Consider the following 24,524-nt stretch of genomic DNA (forward strand, 5'->3'; position numbering starts at 1 on the left):
ATTAGTTAAACCCCTATACAGTTTTGTTTTCCACTGCCTTGTCTTGTGATTGTGCATCATTGTTTTTATGTAGCCTATATGGACATATGCATGTGTGTTTGAGCTGTCACTGTCTTCTAAATCACCAGTCGTGTTTTGATTCACCAAACTTGTGGTTGGCCAATTTTGCCACATTCTTGTCCATATTGAATGTGTCTCGTGTCCAAATCACACATGCAGGTAGATAACAAATGACATCTTGCTCATTTCTTGGACACGCTGAGGAAACTTCTATTCATTTATTCTTTCAATTTAAAATAAAGTATACTTTTAGATAGATTTCTCATGTTTCCAATAACACGAATACAAACCAGTAAGAGGCTTGTCCCCCATGAGAAGGTGGATGTTGAGGACAGGTCACTGTTGATATATTGAAGTTAACAGGCACAATCTTTTAAAAACAACAGTGATTAATGAAATCCTGCAGACAGAAATGACGTGGAGCTAAAGTAAGGGGGGGGCGGATAACCCGGTCTACACAAGGGAGCGACAGCATCCGTGACATCTGATGTAAACTGAACTGAACCGAGCTGGGAAGCCACCCATGCCATGACGTCACGGAGCTCTGACAAGCTGGTGGTGCCGGAAGAAAAGATGGCGGATCATGAGGAGCAGCTATCCGACGAGGAAAAGGTAAGACGCCGATAGAATCGCAGGCTTCACCCCGACACCCGGTCCGGCGAGCCGGCTCTCGAGTTCTGGGTCGCGTCCGGGTCCGTTTGTCGGTGTGGAGCGGCGTCATTGTTATATTCACAGAAAACCCCGGGCCTCGGCTCCACCGCTGCTGCTTCTGCTCTTATTATTTTTAGCTCAACTTCCGCTCATTTGCGAACCCCAAACGGAGGCTCCTTGTACGGTCCTGACTCAAAATAGGAGCCGTGCACATATTATAAATTCACCCAAGCTCACCTGCGACGACCCTTTGCTTCTGTGGTCACGTCGTTTCAGCCCCGAGTCCCCGGCTGCTGTGTTACAGAAGTTTTTACACACCAACGATCGGTAGCTAGTTAGTTTAGCCTGTTAGCCTGCTATCAGATATAGCCAGACTTGCTAACACGCCCTGTTTCGCTCTGTGATTACACGTCAAACATAGTGACAGTGGTTTTGTTCCAGGGTGTTTCATGTTATAATAAGACAGATCGCAGCAGCTATTCACATTTCACAAGCTATCCTGCTAACTGACTGCTGTACTTGGGATGTGCATTGTTTCACTGTCAGTTCAAATATGTGGGAACTTGCATGAGCTCGATATGATGGAAACGACCTGAAATCCCACTTGACACATAGTTTAGATAATGGGTCACGTACATCTTAACGTTTTTATTCATGTTCCTCTTCGATAGACTCATTTTATTTAACAGACTTCGATTCTTTGCGAATCTCTGTTTAGCTTGTTTACCTTTTGGTCAGGCAAATTGATCAGAGAGCTTTTGTGACGTGAGGCATGTCAATATCATAACCACAGTAACACAGTGGAAATGATCAATACATTGACAATTTGATCATTGAAAAAAAACCAATAAGTTACTTGTTATAGTTGCACAGGTTTGACGATTTATTTCATTTGCTTGGTTTTAAGTCATAGTAAATATAACCCTTCCTCTTTTCAATGCCGGTCAGTTTGTAAGCAAATTCTAGACATCTTTATGATCTCCAATAACCTGTCTGAAATATGTTTTCAAAATATTTTGAAATACGAAAAAGGCCTGTAAATGAACAAATGACAGATACAAGCCTAACCCTTAACCCTGTCTTTCTTAATGAGTATACATGTCTGGAGGTATGTGTACCTCTTGCACCGTGTTGTATTTAACCCAGTCTTGCATTACTACTAAGCTTCTTAATCGCACTGTAAACCATTATGAGCCGTACTCTTCATAAATGGTTTGAATACTTAAGGTGCCGCTCCATAAGTTACGTAATTCACCATTCACAGTTGGATCAGCACCTGGTTTTATTCTGTTCACCTCCACATCGCCCTGAGTCAGAAGTTCTTTTCCCAAGTGTAGGCAGCTCATTGACACGTGGGTGTGACTGCATCATGCTCATCAACACACAGGCACCAGCAGCTAGCTGAACATTTCATTACAGGGGTGTGGGTCCCTGTGGCTGCCTTGTGATTTTGTATTGCACTAGCATCACAATTTGTAATGTTTTCAGGCTTACGTTTAACAACTTTAGACTTTGGTGCTGTAAAGAAGATGGCAGTTCTTCTTTTTTTTTTAAATATCTTAACGACATTGGTTTCCACATTTGTCAAGCTACTTTCACTGTGTTGACCAGACAGTGTGATTCTTTAGAACTGAAAGAGTGCTTGTTGAAGACCTGCCAGGTAGACTACGAGTATTACGCAGTGTTTAACGTGTTTATGTGGAAGCTGCTCGTTTCCTTCTCTGAGTAGGATTGTTGTGAGACCAAGAGGTTACATTACATTATGCATCCATATACTATATGTTGTGCTGTTGAAAGCATTTCTGTGCAAACACTGCAGTTGCATTTTGCACTTTGAAGGCTGCCTCTCCAGTGCATTCAGAGCAATCAGCCATCTGCTCCGGCCCCTCAGCTTGTCTTGTGCAGCTCAGAGGGAAAACTGCAAGGAATGACATTGAGTGTTGTTGTTATTTGCCTAATAAAGTGACAGTGGGTAATATTTTATGTTAATATTTTATTATATCTATAATATTTTTTACAATACACTTGCTAAAAATACTCTCTCTGGCCAGTTATGATTGAGAGACTAAAGGGAAGACTTCATGTTTTTGTGACGTTTGACGTCCATGACATTTGTTGATCTGTCAGAGAAAGGTAGAGGGGAAAACCAAGCCTCAGCCAGAAACTCCTAACACACATCTGATGGTATTTCCCCACACTCAGTGACAAATCTGCAAACTTGCTTTATCTTTGGGAAGCCTTACTTGCTCTTATCTGACATTATTGTGATGACTGTTTCATCTAGTTTGGAAGAAGTGACTGGAAGATACTTTGAGGTATCCTTAGAAATGTTATCCTTGGCAATTTCACTTTTTCATAGCAACACATTATCTGTGTCGATTACAATTAACAGTTTTGACTTTGTCTCTATAAAATACTTTCTAAATGTGTCCCAGAGGAGTTGCGGATGTCACTGTCAGCATCACGTTGTGACTCAAAATAAGAACCAAAGCTTCCTGATTAGGATTTAGTGAATAGTTTCTTCTACTTGTAAATGATTAAACAGCACGACGAGTCTTGGTTTAACCACAGAAACAAGACTGTGTGCAGCCTTTTGTAACCATTTGGGCACTGGCCTGCCAGCTTCCTGATTAAAGCAAAGGAACCACACGAGTATTACAGGAAGCTCACATTACTTAGTGCATTCGCTGTTGGTTCTTTCATCTGTACTTAAGTGCCTGGGCAGGTGCCACAACTAGAAAGCACTTTTATTATTTTACCTCTCAACTTGATTGTTACTTTAACAAATGAGCTGAAACAATTATGGGGTAACTTTGATTGGGTAATATGGTTTTAAGAAATCCTACGTAAAGGAAGTGGGTCTCTGCTTGGGTTCTTGTTTCAGAGAGACAGTTCTTTCTGGTTTGGTGAAAATACATAATCTTGTGAAATGGCTCATAATTGAGAGGGGAAGTAAGTTTGTGTGTTTATTGTCTTAGTTGTAATGTGGTGATCCTGAGGTTCCTACTTGTGATATCCATTCGTATTCAAGCTGATGCGATTGTTTGTCTGTAATTTCTCCATAGTGCTCAGAAGTGCTGTCAGCGTTTTAAACAATTTCCGTTTTTCGTTGAACCTGTAGTTTGTTGGTAATAAATGGCTTAATGCCCACGGTGAGAGGGAAAGTCCACTCAGCTTTCACAAGTATATTAAGACCAAGAAATACTGCACATAATGATGTCGGTGCTGAACTGGCAGATAGTATCTGAGTTGTCAGGAGAATCTAGCACACATAAGACACTTAAGCCACATGCAGAAATGAGCAAGCTCAGCATATGTTACTGGTCCCCTTTAGGCTAGTCAAACTCCATAATAGGGCACGAAACACAGCACTCCTTAAGTTTGTGAAAATGTAATCAGTACTTAATGAAATGTGTGGATGCAGTATATAGCCATACACCTCTGTTTGTGTGCATGTTTGTAGGCCTGTAATCTCACACTTCTATTTTGAGCCCATTGTAGAAGGCCATGCAATGGAAATGTACAGGTAGGACCACAAACACACCTTTTATTTACTCCCAGTATATATTTTATTTCAAATATTGACTTGGTTCATAGACATCATATCTCTTATGCCTGCTTACCAGCATTGGGAGCAATTAGCAATTAGCTTCTACTGTGTGTGTGCAAGCATATTTCTACAGTTCAGTCTGTTGGTTACATGTTGTACGCATTGCATAAAGGACAAACAAGAATGGCTGTTGTTTTGACAGCGATGCTATAAGATGTGAAAGGACATTTGCTAAAGAGTGAGTAAAACAATCTTAAAAGCAAGCAGCTCATAAATTCACTGAAGTATTTGAATCTGTCCTGCATGAATGTAAGAGCAGAGTTGGTTCTTTCTCCATTGTAAGAAGAGTACTGGACAGAGACAGCAATATGGATATCACTGGTGCAGGCTAAGTTAGCATAGTAAGTCAGTTAGCTTAAAGGTCCAGTGTGTAAGATTTAGATGAAATTTACCTATTGGCAGAAATTAAATATAAAATAATCCAAGTGGGGTTTTCACTAATGTATAATAATCTAAATCTGAATTCAGCCCTTTATATTTAAATACTTTATATTTACATCAGGAGTGGGTCTTCTCTACGGAGGACACCCTGTTTTCTTTACAGTAGTCCAAACTGGACAAACTGAACACCTTTTTGAGTTTTTATGACAACTGAAGGCTGCCACAGGTTCTCTTTCTGTAAACTTGGAGAATATTCAAATTGTTCTGCTGTTGATCAGAAAATATATAGGCACTTGTAGCAAAGCTTTAAAACTACTGAAACACTGGACTTAAATGAAGAAAACACAATCGACGAACTATTGCTTTCATACTAAGCCAATCAGGCATCTTCAGAGTTGCAAGCCCCACCCCAAGTCTGGAAATGATTCCAGCAAAGGTCCCTAGTTCCTGGGGAAAGTTCCTGCGGTGGGAAAACAGCTTTATGAAGAGAAAGTAACTTGACAGAACACAGAGCATCATGCTGCTGAATAAAAGGGATAGTGATGTGATTCCTACTGGGGGCACCAATGTAAAGAATGTATGTAGAGTGCAGGCTGGCTTTTCAGATGGAAGCATCCACTAAATCTTCTCTATAAAATAAAGCATGTTTGGATATTTAAGATATGCATCTGATAAGATGGTACAAACTTTACTTTGGTGGAAAAATCTACCACAAATTAAACATTCTAGTTATACAGTATCATGTAAAACAGTGCTTTACATCATACAACATATTACAGAAATTAAGTCAAAAATGTTAATCTCATAATTGGAGATGGGGAAATAAATCGTTTATACAGTCTTTTTGCAAGATTTCTAGTTTGAGTTTTATTGGATGTGGGTAAGAATCGAAAAAATCTGATAATTCAAATTATATTTAACAATGTCCACTAATTAAAAAAGTTGTAAAATTATTTTACTTCACTTTACTTTAAGGCCACTGCAAAATCCCAAGAGCCCAATATGGGTAGCTGTGTTTAGCTTGTGAATAGCTGTCATTAGACCACATTGTCGAATGCTGAAACGTCGTGGCATCTCCCTTTAACCGAAGAATGACAGTGGCGCGCTGTCTGCAAGTGCCTGCAGCAGAGAAAGGAGATGCATGCCTTTTTAGTCTCAGCTCTTGGTAAAAGTACCATTCCTGGAGGGGCCCGAATAGGAATTAATAAAGCTCGAGAAACTCCCGCGATCAGTAAGCACACTTTAGAAATGTTGCTTTAAACTATACTATAAACTGGTTGATGAGTTTCCTATAAAATGTTGTGTGGATTTGTAAAGACTAGTGGCTTTACACTGTGCTGTCTGTATACTGGAGCTTGTAATGCAATCCAGTGATATATTGCATAGCTGGTTGCTTAGGGTAAAGTGACACTACTTTCACTGGCAGTGCAGCATAAGGATAAGTCGTTGGGGAAAGTGACAAACGGGCACATTGAAAGTAGACAAGGCAGCATAATTTAAGTGCAGTGTGTGTGTCAAGCAAATGCAAGGTCACAAGTTTGATTCCTGCCAAAGCATATATTGTAGCATGTGTGTGCTAACTTGTGCTTATCAGGTAGATGATTCATTGGTTATTGTATGAATCTTTTTCGTACTTCTAACTTTTAATTGGTATCTGTCAATGTCTGTTTATATATTTTACTTTTTTGACATTGATACACACATCCATGTTTACTTTTTGTTTGTCATCTGGGTAGTATTTTTCTGACGACAGCACAGACCTCAAAAGCTCAGGTGCTATAGGAGACATGGGTTAGGAGAGTTTGCCATTGGCATGGCTGCTTTATCTCAAAACTTTCACATATGTTTGGCATGAAAATAAGACAAATTGACAAATAACCAAAGGAAGTTTTACATTAATGCTTGACTGAGGTCAACATGGACTGCAGCTGCCTGGATTTGTAGTTAATGTTTTGCTCTTACTTCTTCAATTTAATCTTTAGTCTACCATTTGCCACCTCCTGATTTGCATTAGTGGATGAACAATTCTGGTTGCAGGTTATGGCTGTTTGACATCCTGCTGTGGGCGTGGTATTCATAAATTCTTGCATGCACATTTCCTCTCTAAAGTTTGCCCTGTCTCTGCTGGAGCATCTCCAGACACCAGCCTGGCCTTCTCCCCTTCTGTCTAGGATATTGTCATGGAGGAATGCCAGGGAAGGGGATCAAAGCTGATGCAGCTTAAAATGCCTGGAAGCCAAAATATTGCCTGAGTTTATTCCTGCTGTTTTTTGTGCCGTTATCTTGATTTCTATGGATCTGGATTGGCATGATAAGGCGATATTCTTTTTTTTTTTTTTCTTTATAATGGGAGGATTAGGATAAATGTGGCATCAGTGTTAGTGGTTGTGGTTTGGGATTAAAAAAGGGTGCTCCGTAAGAGAGTGTTGGGATCGTGCAGGGGGAGAGTCTGCTGCTAGGAAAGGAGGGGTTGTTGGGTAATATGAGGATGAATATACAGTGAGCAAGTTGAAAGAAAAGAGACCAGCTGGTGTCTAGGCCAAGAGAGCACAAAGACATGATGAACCCACACTACAAGGGTGCCTATGTCCCACAGTTTTTGTTTGAATGTTTGTGTTGTGTTTTTGTGTGTATGTGCGTGCTTCTGTATTATTATTCTAGCTGCTTGGTTGGACTCCACCCCCTGAGGAACCTTACAAAGATAAAGCAATTGATAAAAACAGTTCTCCTCACCACAAAGAATGACTTTGTCCAAGATCATGTGGCTGAAACGCATTTTGGTTAAACACATTCTTACACTTAATACAAAAGACAGCAGAAACTGTCACCCACACTTGCTTACTGTCTCTCTCAGGGTTGCAATGACCTAATACTAATATTTGGATGTCAGTCCTATATCGATTAATCGATTATTTGGATAAAAAGACCACAACCTCATTTGACCCTTTCCATCAGTTTATTCGAAAAGCGACTTCATCTTCTTGTACAATGCTGTTTTATATGTATAATAGACATCTTCAACTTAATTATGATGATAATTCTAGATTCAGATATCTACAATTCAATTCTGACTATTCATAATTCAAGTTCAAGATATCTACAACATCATTCTCGGAAGTTCAAACTTAATTTAAGGTATCTTAAATTGAGGGGAATTAAAGTTATCTTAAACCAGAATATATTTCAACTGAATTTTGGATATCTATAATAAGAAATCAAACACATCAATAACAAAAGTAGTTTGAATCTTAGTATGTAATTACTTAATTAGTTTTGAGTAGTTAAAACAGAATTAATGATATGTTTTGACAAGTCAGAATGATGTTATATATATATATATATTATACACAAATTCTTATTAATCACAGTAAAAGTCCAAATGACATTGGTTGATATTGTAAAGTTAATTCTAAACAACCGCTGTGAAACAACCGAAAATTACATTTTGTGTTTTTGTTTCACTGCTTTGTGTTGGTTTCAGAGATCCCTCTCTTCATTCAGCCTATAGGTCTCTCAACCATTGCGCTCTCTCTCTCTCTTCCCCCCCACACCTCTTACTGCCCACACCTCAGGAGACGCTGCCACAGTGTGAAATGTGTATTATAACAGACTCGACTAATCACTTACAAAATTAGTTGCAAACTATGTTTTTAATCGGTTAAATGGATTAGGCATTGTAATCTGCACCAAACTGCACACATTCATATCAGTCCCACAAATATCAGGCCGCTAAATATATCAGTTTTTTGTTTTTTTTCATCAAGATCCATTCATTATTTTGAGAAATCAACAGAAATGTTGAAAAACACCCTGGGTCTGCCCCCTGATCCAGATATCCTCGGGAATTGTATAGGTTCTTTCATGGAAATTAGTTGAGAAGCTTTTGCGAAATCCTGTTAACAAACAGAGAAACAAGCAAATGCAGATGAAAACATAACCTCCCAAAAAATGAATGATCCCAGGCTCTTCCACACAGTGTAGCTTATCAGTTAACCACTGCTATCTGATCAGTTGTCTTTTTTTTCAAATTCAAATCTGCAACCTGAGACGTTTTTTCTAATTGCCAAAACGGAAACTGATAATATAACAGCGAGGAAATCTGCAAACTTTGTCTGACGGCGGTTTCAGCATCTAGAGGACACACTTCTAAACTTCACACACACCTTCAAGGGCACCCCATGACTGAGGCTGCCTGTAGTGAAATCTAAAGTCAAAGACCAAAGCAAGTGCTCTAAAGATATTGAGCCAGCATGCTTTTATTTTATTTTTTTAAATCTTTTATTGTACGGTGTAATTAATTACACAAAGGCTGCTGACAAGCACTGAACTCCGCAGATCCTCTGTATTTTCTCTGGAGGAGGTGCATATGTGAACACAAAAGTCTGAGTGAGAGCCTCCACAGTTTCTGTGCACTTTTTCCGCCTGGCCTACAAGTATAAAGTCGTTAGAAATTCAAGATAATTCTAAAGACTCAAAAATGAAAAAACAAATATCTCTGGCTGAAAAAGCAGTGTCATACACGTAGAAGACGCAGACGAAGATGTCTAGAGAGTTTGAGGTGTTAAGAGCTGACAGCGGTGTCTCTGTGTTGTCAAGAAAATCCTGTGATCTCCACAGCTGAGTTAATATGTAGCTTCCTGTCTCTGTCTGCTGCACCTCTAACCTGAATAATGCAGATGATTAGTTGCTGTTGTGAACGCGTCTGTGCAGAGAACCTCCCACTGTGTTGCGCTTGTGTGAAAGGCAAACTTTGGGTAAGGATGTCACGATATGAAATTTTGGTGCCACGATTATTGTCAGAGGAAATATCACGGTTTCACAATTATTGATACTATAGAAGGAAAAATACACCCAACAACCAATATATAGCTAATAATATAGCTAATAATATAGCTTATGAACTTCATCAACTATATCCAGTTAGTTTTATAGTGTAATATTGGCTATTTAAAAGAATAATAGAAAAATATCTTTATTGGACTGGACCTTTTTTACGGGTACCTGGTACTTGGCATTTTGGATTCAGTTCTAATTTGGAACCAAGTTTCGGTTTGTTAACCCTACTCGCAAGAGATTTCACCGCACGGTGCACGCACAAATGACGTGACTCGCGTGAGATAGGACACCATAGTTGCATATCTTAGTTTTCTACAATTGTTACGGTTATGAAACCTCGGATATTGTAAAAACTGTTAATCGCGACATCCCTAACTCTAGGTAAAGAATGTAGCCAATTCTCCGGATTTTACCCTCAGGTCATGTCTGAAAACGTTACAACATTCGTCATGAGTTTGTTGCCTGGTGGGATAATATCCACGCTGTGGCATTCCTACTGGAGATTATACTGACTTGTTGGAGTTGTAGTGTTCTGTCTTGCAGTTAACAATTGCGAGAAAAAAAAATTTGGCCTTGATACAGTTACTCAGTTGATAAAAACTTTGGATAATGTCCAAATGGATTCAACACAAGCGAGTGTGCGCGTTGACGTCTTTAACATGCGACGGAGACAAAACTGTAAAAAGCTAAATGAAGACAAATATCTCAGGATGAAGAAAAGCAGCTGTACATGTGGAAGACGTCTCTGAAAGTAGAGCTTTTGGTGATATCGGCCGATGCCAGTGTTGATGTGCTGTAAGAATACTAGACCATGGAATTTATATGTTACTTCCTGCCTCCTGCATGCTGCACCACCCCTCGTATAAACGCTGTAGATTTTTGTGTTTTTATGAACACGTCTGACTGGAGATGCCTCTGCTGCGTTCTTCATAAATGAAAACCAAACTCCGGAGAAAGTCTGGATCCGTTTTGTGTACATTTTCTTAAGACTACATAGTTAGTCCTAAGTAGTCTGACAGGGTTCAATCCCCAAAGAGTGAGTGAGATAATACAACTCTTGTAGAGATTTCTACTGGAGCTTGGCCCTTTATGTTGCACAGCAGTCAGTACTCAAGACTAGAACTAGGTCTCACAGCTCCGATGTGTCCCAGAAGCTTTTGTCCCAGTGTAGCACTCTGACAGTGGAACACTTAACCCTGGAGCCCAACATTCACTTTGCTGCTGTACAGTAATCACCTCTGCGAATGAGGTGATAATGTGTCTGCTAGTTAACAAGATGCCTCAAATTTAATTTACATTTACATTGATTACCTTTGTCTCTGTAAATGCTCCACTCAGATTCCTTCATGGTTAAAAAATATGGTTTGAAACAAACAACTTCCTCCTGTCTGTGCAATAGGCTTGTGGTCTCATCACTGACTGTACCATCTGGTTATCCATCAGTATCAATACAACACAAGAGTGAGATTTAGTTCCGTTCCAAGGAACAATACGTCCCAAACAGTGATTGATATGGAAATAACCATGTGAATGTATTTATTCTATCTATCATTCCTGTGTTGTCAAAGCAGAAAATAGGCTGTCGTGTCACTGCATTAGTACAGCTGGTTTCACACACTCCGGGCTAGAGGAAGTATCATCTTGTTATAACTAGCTTTTAACAGTCAATGCCTCACTCATTATTGGCTAATGGAGTCTCTCTCCTCTCTGTTGTCACGGCTTCATTTTAACCCACATCACATCATCTCCTCTCCTCCATCTCAATGAACCTTGAGACAGATGTGACTGTAAAACCACCCCTGGCCTATTATTTTGCATTCTTTAATGGTCTCTCCCCAGCTTTAGGCATCACACAGTAAATTTTCCTTGCCCAGTTTTTCACAGACAAATCAAGTTATTTGTTGTCATTATCATGTAAGTTAGTGTTTTAGATGTCTAAGGTCTCCTAAAATGTGTATGCCAGTAGACACTGACCAATTGGTTGGATAAAATAATTTGTTCTTATCCTATCTACGTAAATGTTTGCTGATATGAAAACTTTTACTTAATAGAATAAACAACCAATCTGTTGGAAATGGTGTCATTACGTGGTTTGTTCATAGCAAATTACAGTTTGTTACACTCAACACAAAACTTGATGGAGACACTGCTAGATTTAACCTCACCAGATGACTGTTGTGAACTTTGTTTTCTGAATTTAAAATGACTAGGACTTCCTGCACCTCAGGACTTTCACAATATTTGATCCTTAGGCTCAGGTGAGCTGCAGGCTGACAGTGGTGTTAGTTACAACCTCAGTCATCAGGGGCCTCATTTACAAAACTGTGCATCCGGAAATGGCGTATTCAAAAAATATTCAGATTTATAAATCTGTGCGCACGCACAACTGGAAACGTGCATACGTGAATCTGCCTCAAAGTTCGCCTTCTACACGCCCCCTTTCAACCAATATTATTAGAAACTATTAATGATTCGGCTCTGCAACTCTGCTGTTTAATGGTATCTGAACGTAATTTGCTGTAAGTTGTTTTAATATCTTTTTCGATTGAGGGATCTTATGGATTGAGCACAAATAAGGTTGTTGGTTTTAATGTAAATGATGAAGTGGATCAATAATCTCGCTTCAGTTCACAACCTCACATCTGCATTGTCATTTTCCTGTCTCCAAAATGTTCAAGTGTACAAGTGCGCACATTTTACCGTCAGGTTTGTTTTTATAGATCCCAGCGTTTGCGTGAGAAGTGGCGCACGCATCTTTCAGGCCCAGTTTTGTGTGAACGCAACGGTTATAAATGATGTCCAAGAAGTGTCTGAATATAACCCAGCACAGAGATTTTTACATTTGTCCATGTAACAGAGTTTTGGATATTTGGGGTTTCAGTCAGCAACTTCAACCAGATAACTAATTTGCATGACTTGGGTTCACTACTATGTAAATCTGCTTCATGGGACAGGGCCCTGGAGTGTCTGCATATGCAAAGTCTGTTTACACTGTCGTCCAGTGTAACGAGGGAAACCCAATGCAAATGACAATTCCCACTGGGATTTCAAGTAACAAACGCGTTCAGTACAAGATTAGATTAATGCAGATAAACTTTGACGCACACACCCACACAAGCTTCTTCCCAAAAGCCTTCCTTTCTCTCAGCAACGCTCATTAGCAAGAATCAATCTGCAGCTATGCGTAAGTGCCCGAGCACTTGTATACACACACTGCTAATAGGGACCCAGGAGACAGACCCACACAAACATACACTTAAGGCCGTATCATGGTTCTGCGTTGAAGCAAAGGCCGTCGGGCTATAGTGTTGGGTTTTGCGTAGAGTACACGTCTACGCCTCAGGCTACGTCAGAGCTAAGCTGTAGATTGACGCAGGAATCACACACACACACACACAGGTACATATTAACACCTTTCCCTGAAACTACATCTTGTAAGACTGGAGGGGAACCTGGCTAGGCCACTGTACCCGGCAAGAGATAGAGAGAAGTAGAGAGATACAGAGGTATTGCGAGAGAGTGAGTGTAGATTTGAGTTTCAGCACATTTTCATGTCCTTATATGGTTGTAAACTATGCGGGGGAGGGAGGGTCTGTCTTCTTGCTGTCAGTTTGACATGTGACCTGGAAACAGGAAGTGTTGTGGTGCAGAAGAGAAGTGGGGAAGGGGAAAAACATTGATGTGTGGTAGACTGAGACACTGAAGTTCCTCTGTCCTCCCTCCAAACCAGTGACACAGTCACATTACACCCCCTGTTGGCCATTCTCCATATATATTCAGTGTTTATAATTATTATTAGAATTATAGACATTAAATTGGTCCTTGTAGTAAGCGCAGCAATGGTGTACGTTAAAACTTCAGCAGACTTAAAAAGGAGTGTGAGGTGGTTTGGATCATTCTCTTAAGTAAGTGTTAACAACATAGGGTAAAAATATTCCATTACAAAAGTTCTGCAAATTCATGTTTTACTCAAAAGTATTATCAGCAAATTATATTTAATGCATGAACAGTAAAGGCACAAATTTCCGTATATGTGGTATGCACTATGTATCAGTGTGGCTCAGGCCACATTTTTCTGTTCGAGCCCAACAGAAAACTAACTGTTCTAGTCTGATCCAAACTCAACAGGCATTCTGTTTTTTTGTGTCAGAACCCAAGCCTGATGCAGTTAATGTAATGTTAGCTTATACACTGCACTGCAGTGTGAAAAATCCGCCTAGCCAACATGAATGAACTGACCTAAATTTTGTACGAACCCGGCCGGGCCTGTCAGGCATATTATTTCCGCCACTGCTTGAGAATTGGGGCTTTGGGGCCTTGTACCATGCCCGAGTATACTCCCTCCTCACTCCCCTGCTTTATATTTACTGCTCTCACTTTACACTTGAAAGGTTCAGTGTGTAAGATTTAGGTGAAAGGGATCGAGGGATTGAATATAAAATAATCCTAGTTGTTTTCACTAGTGTGTAATCATCTAATTTGTCGGAATTGTTGTTTTCTTTACCTCAGAATGGGCCTTTATATTTAAATACTTTATATATACATCGGTAGTGGGTCCTCTCCATGTTTTTTATAGTAGCCCAGACTGGACAAACTAAACACATTTTGCCTGAAGGTTACCACAGGTTCTCTTTCATGTTTGGAAGGGGAGGGTGAGGTGAGGGGTATTCAGCTGCATTATGCAACTTCACCACTAGATGTCACTAAATTCTACCTACTGAACCTTTAGTTATTTTGTCATGATTTATTTTTGTTATTTATTATTTTTTGAAGTTATTTTTTATTTTTTACTTGAACAGTACTTAAAGTTTACTTTGTGTTTTTTGATTGATGCATTTAAACATATGGAAAAAGAGTCCAACATTTTTTGCACACACCTGTCCACAAACAACAAAACAGCCAGGACATCAGGGTTAGTGACAATGAAATGTTGCTCTGTTGACAACATCATGTCTAGGTTTTACACTTGTCTTGTCTCTGATGAGTGATATCCAGTCTGAATCTGTACTCTTTGTTTGCAGGTACGCATAGCAGCTAACTTCGTCATCCATGCCCCACCAGGAGAGTTCAATGAGGTTTTCAATGGTGAGTCCTCTGTTCCCTTTTGTCTACATAATGCAGTGTTTCCCACAGAATTAATTATATGGCTGTAACGTAGGTGCCTGTGCACAAGCACAAAGGTCACTCTCACATGCAACAGATTCCAAATGACAGGTACGCAGACTAAAGAGTGAAAGATAAGTTCTCTGATAGAGAAAGAACAGCATTGCATGCCATAACCGCAACTGAAACTTTGCGGTCGGACTCTGTGCGTGGATTCTGTGAAGATGTTCCAAACTGTCTTAAAAGAAGGAATCAAAATTAAACTGGATAACAAATATTTGGTTTGAAGAGACAATCAAAAAATGTTAATGATTTTTGATTGGCCTATTTAAATACCATAATACTTTGAGATGTATATTTGCAATAAGTTTATACTGACAGAAATAACAGTGCTGCTAAGTTTTTTGGTAATTTTTTGTATGAATATTGAGTTTGCCTCATCTCAGATGTGTTTGTAGACTCAAAGTTTAGACATTGCTTTGGTCTCCGTTTTGATGAACAGTTTGACACAGCTTCATTAACCTGTCACTCAAATACCAGTTTTGTTTTTTATTAGTTTTTGAAGCAATAATTCACACATCAAGAGAACACTCAACTGTATACATGAACCATCGGTTGAATTGAGTAGGTTTACCATCTAATGATTTGCTGTTTCATGTTGAGCGGCTCTTGGCTGCTGAACAGTATGTTTATTTTTGTCACTGTAGGAGTATGGAAATAGTCTAACTGACGGCAGCAGTTTCTGGCAACATGATATGTTGGAGGGTGACGTTGATTCAGACGGATCCCAATTGTGCTTCCATTACTACTTGTTCCACAGCATGGATTGCTGTCTGCCACAGTGTCTTTTTGGATATTTTACAACACTGTGGACCCTGAGAAGGCAAAAAGCTGTGACAACAACTGTGACATTTTGGCCGAATTAGAGCTCGCCCTGCAGCACAAGTGTTGACACCACACTGTCAAAGTAGCACCCCTTTAGAGTTAGTGTGTGTATGTGTTTTGGCATTGGTAAAGCTTCATCCTGCCTCGATAAATGTCGTCACCTCAGAGAAGCGCCGGGGGGGCTGTCTGTCTGCTTCTTATCACAGCCTGACAGCCACACACACACCAAAAGACAATCCCCTAATGCCACTTTGTCCCCTTTCATCTCCCTGTGATTTTACAGCCGTTTCCACTGAGCTAATTTACCATGTCTGCTTCACTCCCTTGACATAAATGTTGCAAAGATTGACTGCAGGCAGCTTTGTCATGGTGCTAATCTGCTGTACCCTTCTTCTTTCTCCTCTCCTCTCTCATTACCTCTCCATAGATGTGCGATTGCTGCTCAACAATGACAATCTTCTCAGGGAAGGTGCAGCTCAGTAAGTCTCCCAGCTTGGGCTCGATCCAGGTTTTGGAAAATGTTTTGTCAAATTTGCTAAAGAGACTTGAAAGACAGGAGAGAAACATTGGTCACAGTTAAACTACCAGACACATGTGCGTCATTTTTCATATTGTGTTGTTTTATTTAAATAATTCATAGCATCACAGCTGTGTGTTGGTTGTTGCTCGTACAAGGCTTTGCTTACTTTGTATATACGATGCTGCGGTTAATGAACAAATTCTGTCTTCAGCTGCAGACTTATTCTGGTTTAACTCTATATTGCTTCAAACACTGTCAGCATATTTTACATCGACAAAACCCCTTAAATACAATGTAGAGATTATGTTTGAAGAAAGCAAAGAGTTAAAGATTTTAAGGGTGGTTTTTTTGTGTGTCCTTTCAGTGCATTTGCACAGTACAACTTGGACCAGTTTACCCCGGTGAAAATCGAGGGCTACGAAGAACAGGTGAGTCCAGCTTTTGACTGAAGATAATGGTTGAAATTGTGACGCTAAAGGTGTGAATCTGGATGACATCATTGGTCATTGGTTGTGGCATAATTGAATGGTCCTAACAAATTATTATTGGAGAATATTAAATTTCTGATCATTTAATGTAGAGTAAAAACTAAGCCCAATGTAAAAAGTTTTTGGAGATAATAATGCTGATGGTCAATATATTTAACAATGATACCTAAGATGCTATAATAAAACGCAAATACATAATAATAATAATAATCATAATAATCATAATCATAGTAATAACAATAATAATAATACACTTTAATTATATAGCATGTCTCTTAACAACGTAACTTAGTGCTTAACAACAAGGAGTAAAAAAAAAAACGCATGGCAGTTGACAAAAAGAAGATTGGCAACATAAGAGAGAGAGAGAGCACTTAAAATGACTAAAATGAAATAAATCATTAAAAAAGAGAGGTTTATGTTTTATCAATACTAGACTTGAATTGAGATAATAAAGACTTTTTTTTAAACATAAAACTAATGCACATCATCTCTGCATTCTTTGTTCTATACAGATCGTATCGTATATACTGACATGTTTGTCAAATGCTCACATTGACAAATGTTTGTTAGCCAACCGATAAAATCTCTTGGGCTCTACTCCAAACACTTTTTTTTTATATTGCTCAGTTCATTTACTCTGTACTTGTGGGTTTAACAGTCACGTGTTGCTATAGACACAAGCAATGAAAACCACACAGCCACAGAGATTCTTTTTCTCACAGGGCAGGGTAGCTTTATAACTGTGTAATCCAATGTGTTCTACATATGTTTGATGAGTGGAAAGAAGAGACAATAACATGAGTATGATAACCAGCATTGTAAAGAGACACAAAGTCGGGGAAAGCAAGAAGCTTATTCAGCTTTATTATTTTCTTGCTCGTATCATGTCTTACGGGAATTAAAGCAGAGAAAGGGGATTTGATGAAAGGATCACAGCAGTCCCATTGTTCAAACAAGTCTGTTCTAATGGCATTGTCCCCACTGCCTGTGAGACCTTGTGGAGGTCGAACGCAGTGGTGAACGTGTGCTGCTGTGTGTTCACCTCAGTAATGATTGCAGACTCTTGTGTAAAGATGTCATCATGTCCCAGTGCTCCCACATTATGGATTGAAATTCCCCCGTCTCATACCCAGCAGACTGAGCCAAGTGACGAGGTGGAAGACAGTAGATGGAAAGTTCAGACTGATGCCAGTGCTCCTGTCTGTTTTTGTCCTTAGTTCTCTTTATTATTTACTTTCACTGTTTGCATCATTTACATTTTTTAATAATAATTTTTCTCCTCTCCAGGTCTTAATCACAGAGCATGGTGACCTTGGAAACGGCCGGGTTCTGGACCCCAAGAACAAGATCTCCTTCAAGTTCGACCACCTGAGGAAGGAGGCCAGTGACCCACGGCCCCATGACACCGACAGCTCCCTGGAGGGCTGGAGGAGCTCTGTGGACTCAGCCGTCCGGGCCTATGTGAAGGAGCACTATCCCAGTGGAGTCTGCACCGTACGTCCCAGCTCACTTCATTAGCAAGTCGCTCTAGTTTCAGTCACTGATCACCTCAAAAAGTGGAAACATCGTTGTGTTTTCAGTTCTGTCAGTTCAAAACGACCACAGCTCTATAATAACTTCCTCTTAAACAGTGAGCGAATGAAGTCTGATTTTTCAGAGGAAAAGGACAGAAGATGAAACGAGTCTTTGTAGTATAACTCAAATGTTTTGTAACGTAGGCATGGGAGTTTGATGACCTTAGCAATAGGGTTGCTCTGGTAGTCCATGTTACATGGTGTAACTTTCCCACTGGCTTTTCACCATGCATCTTTCTCCAATAGACGTGAGCAGCATTATTGTACATCCACCAGGGTTTGAACTGGTTCTACTTTAGACACTGAGGGCAAGTCATGACCTCAATGAGCTACCTGCCAGCTTCCCCACTCCGTTTCTTTTGTTATACACATGAAACTTGTTTGATTCATTTTTGTGTATCAGTGGTAGCACCTACGTCACTAGTTAAGAAAACTGATGCTGGAGTTATACACTGAAACTGAAAGTGAGAGCAGTGTGCACCGCTGAGGAACAGCACAAAACTTCTTGAAGATCATTTACGTTATGAGAATTGGACCAACACAGTCTGTAATTAAACACTGCACATAACTCCAAGTTCAGCAGAAGACTGAGACTACAAACAGTGAAATCTATTCAATAAATGCTGTACTAAGCAAACACATGTATTTTCTGGTTAAATGTCCGGTGTACTACCGATGTTGCCGAGTTTATTCAAAATTTCCAACCTGTGGCATCTCTACTTGGCTACCAAAAAACCCCACCTTACACATTTATCAGGATTCTGCAGTAATTAGCTAGATGTCTTTTTATGTTAAATGGTCCCTTGTTCAAGTTTCTGTCAAGCAGCCAACACTGTTAAATCATTGTCAAGCATGACAATCCTCTCCCATCTCCAGAATCTTGCTCTGTAGCTGGTCCTGGCTTCTTTTGTTCCATAAGGTAAAACAGAGTTAAGCTACAGAGGTTTAAAAAATATATATAACTAACATTAAGTTAAAATGTGGGACATTCATCTCTTTTTAATAAATGATTGGATTTTTTTCCATGTTTTACAATGACTGCTTAAATCTTTGCCTGTCTCCTTTTTTTTGATCAACTCCTTAACGCACCAGTTTTTAACTATCTTTATTCATCTAATTCTCTCGTTCAGACGAGAACAAATAATTATTGTCAACCCTTATGGCAACCGTACAGGCAGTAATGGATGCCAAAGCTCTTGTTTGTACAACTAATTAATAAATGGAGCGTGAATAAGACAGTTCTGCTGCAAAGACAGAAGAGTTGTGCTGTGAATTTGTTGCATGTGGTTTGCTTCTGAATACGCTGTATATATTACACTCTCCAGGTCGGCCTGAGATGCATTTTGTAGCCGTTAACCACAAACTACTGTGTGATTCAACTAATGCACCTGTACAGGCGCAAAGTGGAACTTAACAAAGTGGAACTTAACAAAGTGGAACTTAACAAAGTGGAACTTAACAAAGTGGCTGTCAACCAGCAGGGAAATGTGAAACTGTTTGCATGTTAAATCTGATCTGACTGTCCTTTCATTTCCCTCTAGATTTATGGGAAAACCATCGACGGACATCAAACCATCATCGTGTGCATCGAGTGCCATCAGTTTCAACCAAAAAACTTCTGGTATGTGTCCGTCGGTTACATAATAGATCTTCTCGACATTTTGCACCACTGGTGATTTGAAACCTCTCTTATTTATTTTGTTCTGAGAGGAGACGTTGGACACAGAAGCAGAACACTGTTTGATTCAGGATGGAGCACAGCTGTCGGGCTACAATGACACTTTTACTTAACAGCTAGACTTCCTTCTTTCTCTGTAAAACCAATAGAGCGTTTAGAATTCCAGGTAGTGGTTTTTAAAACAATGTTGAAACGATCAAAAGATTAAAAAGCCTCCAATGTTATTTGATACGTACAAGAAGCTTTAAAGTCATTACTTTAATTGGCACTTAACTCTGAAGTAGTAGACTGTTGGGCCTCATAACTGTTGCTGAGCTCTTTTTGATCGGGTTAATCTAATTGGATAAGAACTGCACCAATCCTCTTTGCTGCTGGGTTTTACTGGGCTTACGGGTAGTTGGATGTCATGATCCCTCAACTTCTGTATGCGGCTGCTGCCTTTGTTTGCCATGTTTCAGTAATGAGGAACCCTTTTTGTAATATTATTAAATAAACAACTATATTATAGCACACATTTCCTCTTCATTTTTTGATTCAATATCATATTGTGCGCATACTTAGTTCTTGAATGCAACAATTTTATGTGATTCGATTTGGAAAAGCCTTTTTCTCCAAAACCCCATGAACACCGTATTGCTTTAAATGAGCACTCGGACAATTTTTGGCATTTCGACTACCGGTCAACATGCTCCTTATGATATTAAAGAAAACTAAGGAATAATCTCTAAGTCAGAAACGCTGTTACGCTTTTATTTTGAAACGGTAGGCTACAGGAAGTGTTGCAAATATTTATGTTTGACATATTGGAGAGATAAAGCTGATAATTTCGGTCACTATAATAATTACACAACCGTTTCATCTCTACATGTAGCTGTAGGATAATGTGTCCAGGCACTGACATATACGGACTAATAAACAAGTTATATAAATCTTGTTTTGTTTTTTCTCTTTGCACAGGAACGGACGCTGGAGGTCAGAATGGAAATTTTCCGTCTCCCCCTCCACCACTCAAGTGGCAGGAATCATGAAAATCCAGGTATGTATTTTAAATATTCCCCTGTGTGAAGAGATAGACAACTTTGTTGAAGTCTGGAATTATATTTACTCTATGTGCTTATTTGTCTGCCAACTTGACTTCTTCCTGGCTGCTTTTCTACCATTTATATCAAGTAGAGATAAAGAATGAACGTAAGGTTCCAAATAAACTGAACCTAAACCTTCGTCCTTACAGGTTCATTACTATGAGGATGGAAATGTCCAGCTGGTGAGCCACAAAGAGGTGCAGGAGTCCATGTCTATTTCTGTGAGTATTAGTTTTGTTGCACACCTACTGACAAGGAGATTCATTGTGTTGTAACCAGAGCTCAAACCACAGAGAACTGTACCTCGGATAGAAGCTACATCAGTCAGCAAATTCCACTTAAACTGTTCTAGTTACCTCAGATATAAGTGATGACATCTCATAAACTGAACACATTACTTTCACTATTCCACTTTTTCACTATTTCATTGAATTTGGTTTTACCTCCCAGAAAAACACAGTTTTGACATGTTGACAATTGCCTGGGGATGTTTTTGCCTAATTGTGTGGAGGTGTTAATTTGTGTTCTCTGCAGTTTCGAGTGCACCCTCTTCCTGTTGTTTGTTTATCATACCTTCTTCCTCTTCACTGCCCTTGAAATAACTGATATGTCTTCTTTGTCACCTCAGAATGAGGCTTCAACTGCAAAGGAGTTTGTAAAGATCATGGAAGCTGCAGAGAATGACTATCAGGTATGCAATGTTAAATTGTCATCTTTGTTCAATATAAATGCTTTCAGACATACAGTACATTGAACTCTGGGTAATCTCCTGAAATTATCCAGAGGGACTGTATGTGAGAACGCAAAAGTTCTAGTCAGTTGGCGCAGACATTGTCTGGAGTTTTCCCTGCCAGCCCCCTAGTTAAATCTCTGGATACTGTCCAAATGAACCCATGTGAGAAACAAGCAGGGGATTCTCTGAAGGATCACAGCGAGCGAGTGGGTGTGTTGACGACGTTTCTAACACAAGATTGTTTAAAACATCTTTTTGCAATACCTACACTACACATCTGAATGTTGGGCCAAGGGATTCATTGATTGAATCTTTAGGGTGAGCTCGTTGGTTAAAATGAGATATGATGTTTTACTCTTGCCAGAAATAAATCTCACACTCCCTCACTTTCCCACTGCATACCTACAGCACAGGGTTTTCCTCATGATGTCAGGTTTTTAGACTCAGGGTTCCCGCGGGGTCTTAAAAAGTCTAAAACTTTATAATCATAATTTTAGGCCTAAAAAAGTCTTTAAAAGTCTTAAATTTGATTTTGCTAGGTCTTAAAAATGTATTGGATTAGGAAGTTACTTCGCGATAACTTGTGTTGCAGGCATGGCCTGCCCCTTTTAAGGAAAGTGTGTGACGTAGTGCACCTGGGTGTTGTGGGAAAAGGTGCTAAAATGTGTGGATAACATAAAGTGAATGACCACCGAGAGCGTGATGGGAGTGTTGCTCCTGCTGTACAGCGAGAAAATATAGTGGCCGCGTTAAAATCGTGGATAATCGACCTCCGGACGACGTTTGGGTCTACCAACCCTAAAAGCAGAGGTGCTGTGGACGCTAAATACTGTAGCTAAACACCAATTGTACAACAGCAACGATGGCATAGGTGAGCTTTTCAAATGCATGTTCCCTGATTTCCGATGTCGCGAAAACATTTGCGTGCGGTGGTGACAAAACGTTGTACGTCACAAAATTTGGTTTAGCGGAATACATCAAGAGAGACCTCGTCTCTTAAGTAAACAACGGTCCGTTCGTTCTGATGTTCGATGAAAGCATGACCCAGATGACCAAAACCAAGCAGCTGGACCTGCATGTACGTTTCTGTGACGTCTATGGCCGTGAAATAGGTCATAAATTATATTCAAAGTGGTCTTAAAAAGGTCTTAAAAAGTCTTACATTTAACTTGTTGAAACCTGCAGGAACCCTGTAGACTGAATAATGAAAGGCTGAGTCATACTGTTAAATTAACTTTTGAAAACTGCTCTTCCACTGTCGCCCATTCATTAAAAGAAACCAATACCTTGTTTTACTTTCCAAAGTTCACAGAAAACACTGTCATACTTAATTTGTAATTTTTGTTTTTAAAGAATTTTGGGTGTTTTAAAGTAAAACAACAAACAAAACAAGTTAACGATCTTGAGACAAACAGCCTCATCCTACATGCTCAGCCGCTGGCAGCAAAAACATTTCCTCAACTTATTATACAACCCCCCAGACTTTTAAAAATGTGGAAATATTTGGTATGTATGTGAATCAATTTTAATTTTATTCTTATCTCCCTCCGTCTCTCCATCTCTGTGTTGTTAATTCCAGACGGCCATCAATGAGAATTACCAGACCATGTCGGACACTACCTTCAAAGCCTTACGCCGCCAGCTTCCTGTGACACGCACCAAGATCGACTGGAACAAGATCCTGAGCTACAAGATTGGCAAGGAGATGCAGAACGCTTAATAACAGCAGAGAAGATAAACAGACAGCTCACCCCACCCCCTCCCAAACAACGTTGCATGGATAGTTGTATCGTCTTTGTACAAAAATTTGAGAAACAGGGAAAAAGAAAGGTTTGGTCTCATAGTCAGATGTCACCTTACACATTGGATGTCTACTTATATTCTTGGTATTTTGTTTTTATACAGACACTGTAAACCCCACTGTATATTGACTCTATGATAATCGAATTTGGGAAAATATAAGCTGAGGAAATATGACGAGACATAGGAAATGGGACGGACACTTGTATGCAAAAACACCCATATCAAATATAATATCACGTGTGCAATATTTATTGTGTCAGTGAGACCATACCTTTTATTTGACCTGCTAATAAACGGATTCAATTTGCGGTGATGGTGAAACAAAGAATTTTTGGGAGAAGTTTGTCTGCATTAACCTAAGAGCTCCAATATTATGGCTGAAAAGAGATGACTCCCTTCACTCCACGGTTAATATCCTATATGGTCAACAAACCCCCCCCACAACAAACAAAAGAAACATTCTTGGTGTTCATTGACTGGTATCATTGGCACAAGCAGTCACTCAGTGTTCTTGTTCCTTTATTTTGGTACTTCCCTCACTGTTTTTCCTGTACGTGAGATCTCATGCTCGCAGCACTCCTGGCTAAATTGCCTTTTTAACTCAACATCCTCTGATCCATCCCTCAGCGCAAGGAGTTCTGTGACCACTTAACAAGCTTAATTAACAAAAGTCATCAAACGCAAAGTAATGTGCATAATGTCGAATTTACAATAAAACAAAAAGTATCACTTTCTCCTTCAGTGCTTATTTTTATTAAAAAAACAGAACCTGTCTGTATTATATAACAAGGCACATTGTAATATATACCTGTATGAAACATCCTGTCTGTCAGTTTGGTGATTTATTTCCATGAGAGTAATTGTAATTCAGTCACAATTATGTTGGATTAAATGACAAATTTTCTATTTAATGACTCATTCATAATTTCTAATTTCTCTCATTGTTATTATAGAAATAAGAAAAAACCAAACTCAAGCTGCAATATTAAAAAAAGACTGCCACTCACCAAAACTGGAAAGTGAGACTTCCTCTGTGCAGTTTATGTATATTTGTTCACTGACTGGTTTCATGGAGTCAAAAATGAGGATTAAATTAAATGTAAATTGGAACTGATAC

At 39.4% G+C, this 24,524-nt stretch overlaps 1 protein-coding gene across 1 annotated transcript; it reads left to right on the forward strand.

Moving 5' to 3' along the window:
• The first annotated feature begins 519 nt into the window (after nucleotides 1-519).
• On the forward strand, nucleotides 520-24,313 carry LOC118109566 (F-actin-capping protein subunit alpha-2). The gene is made up of 10 exons (XM_035156798.2): nucleotides 520-672; nucleotides 14,560-14,623; nucleotides 15,954-16,005; nucleotides 16,411-16,474; nucleotides 17,825-18,031; nucleotides 19,653-19,732; nucleotides 20,747-20,825; nucleotides 21,021-21,092; nucleotides 21,500-21,562; nucleotides 23,184-24,313. Exons 1-10 carry the CDS (start codon nucleotides 589-591, stop codon nucleotides 23,322-23,324), a joined length of 906 nt encoding a protein of 301 aa, XP_035012689.1. The 5' UTR covers nucleotides 520-588; the 3' UTR covers nucleotides 23,325-24,313.
• The last annotated feature ends 211 nt before the right edge of the window (nucleotides 24,314-24,524 follow it).

Source organism: Hippoglossus stenolepis, chromosome 5 (assembly GCF_022539355.2).
Source record: "Hippoglossus stenolepis isolate QCI-W04-F060 chromosome 5, HSTE1.2, whole genome shotgun sequence".
Taxonomy (NCBI): Eukaryota; Metazoa; Chordata; class Actinopteri; order Pleuronectiformes; family Pleuronectidae; genus Hippoglossus; species Hippoglossus stenolepis.

Bases quoted from the DNA above. Each gene is read 5' to 3' on its own strand.
- LOC118109566 (XM_035156798.2), top strand. From the start codon at position 589: ATGACGTCACGGAGCTCTGACAAGCTGGTGGTGCCGGAAGAAAAGATG. The intron at 16,475-17,824 runs GTGAGTCCAGCT...TCTCCTCTCCAG, and splicing joins TCGAGGGCTACGAAGAACAG to GTCTTAATCACAGAGCATGG. The intron at 18,032-19,652 runs GTACGTCCCAGC...ATTTCCCTCTAG, and splicing joins ATCCCAGTGGAGTCTGCACC to ATTTATGGGAAAACCATCGA.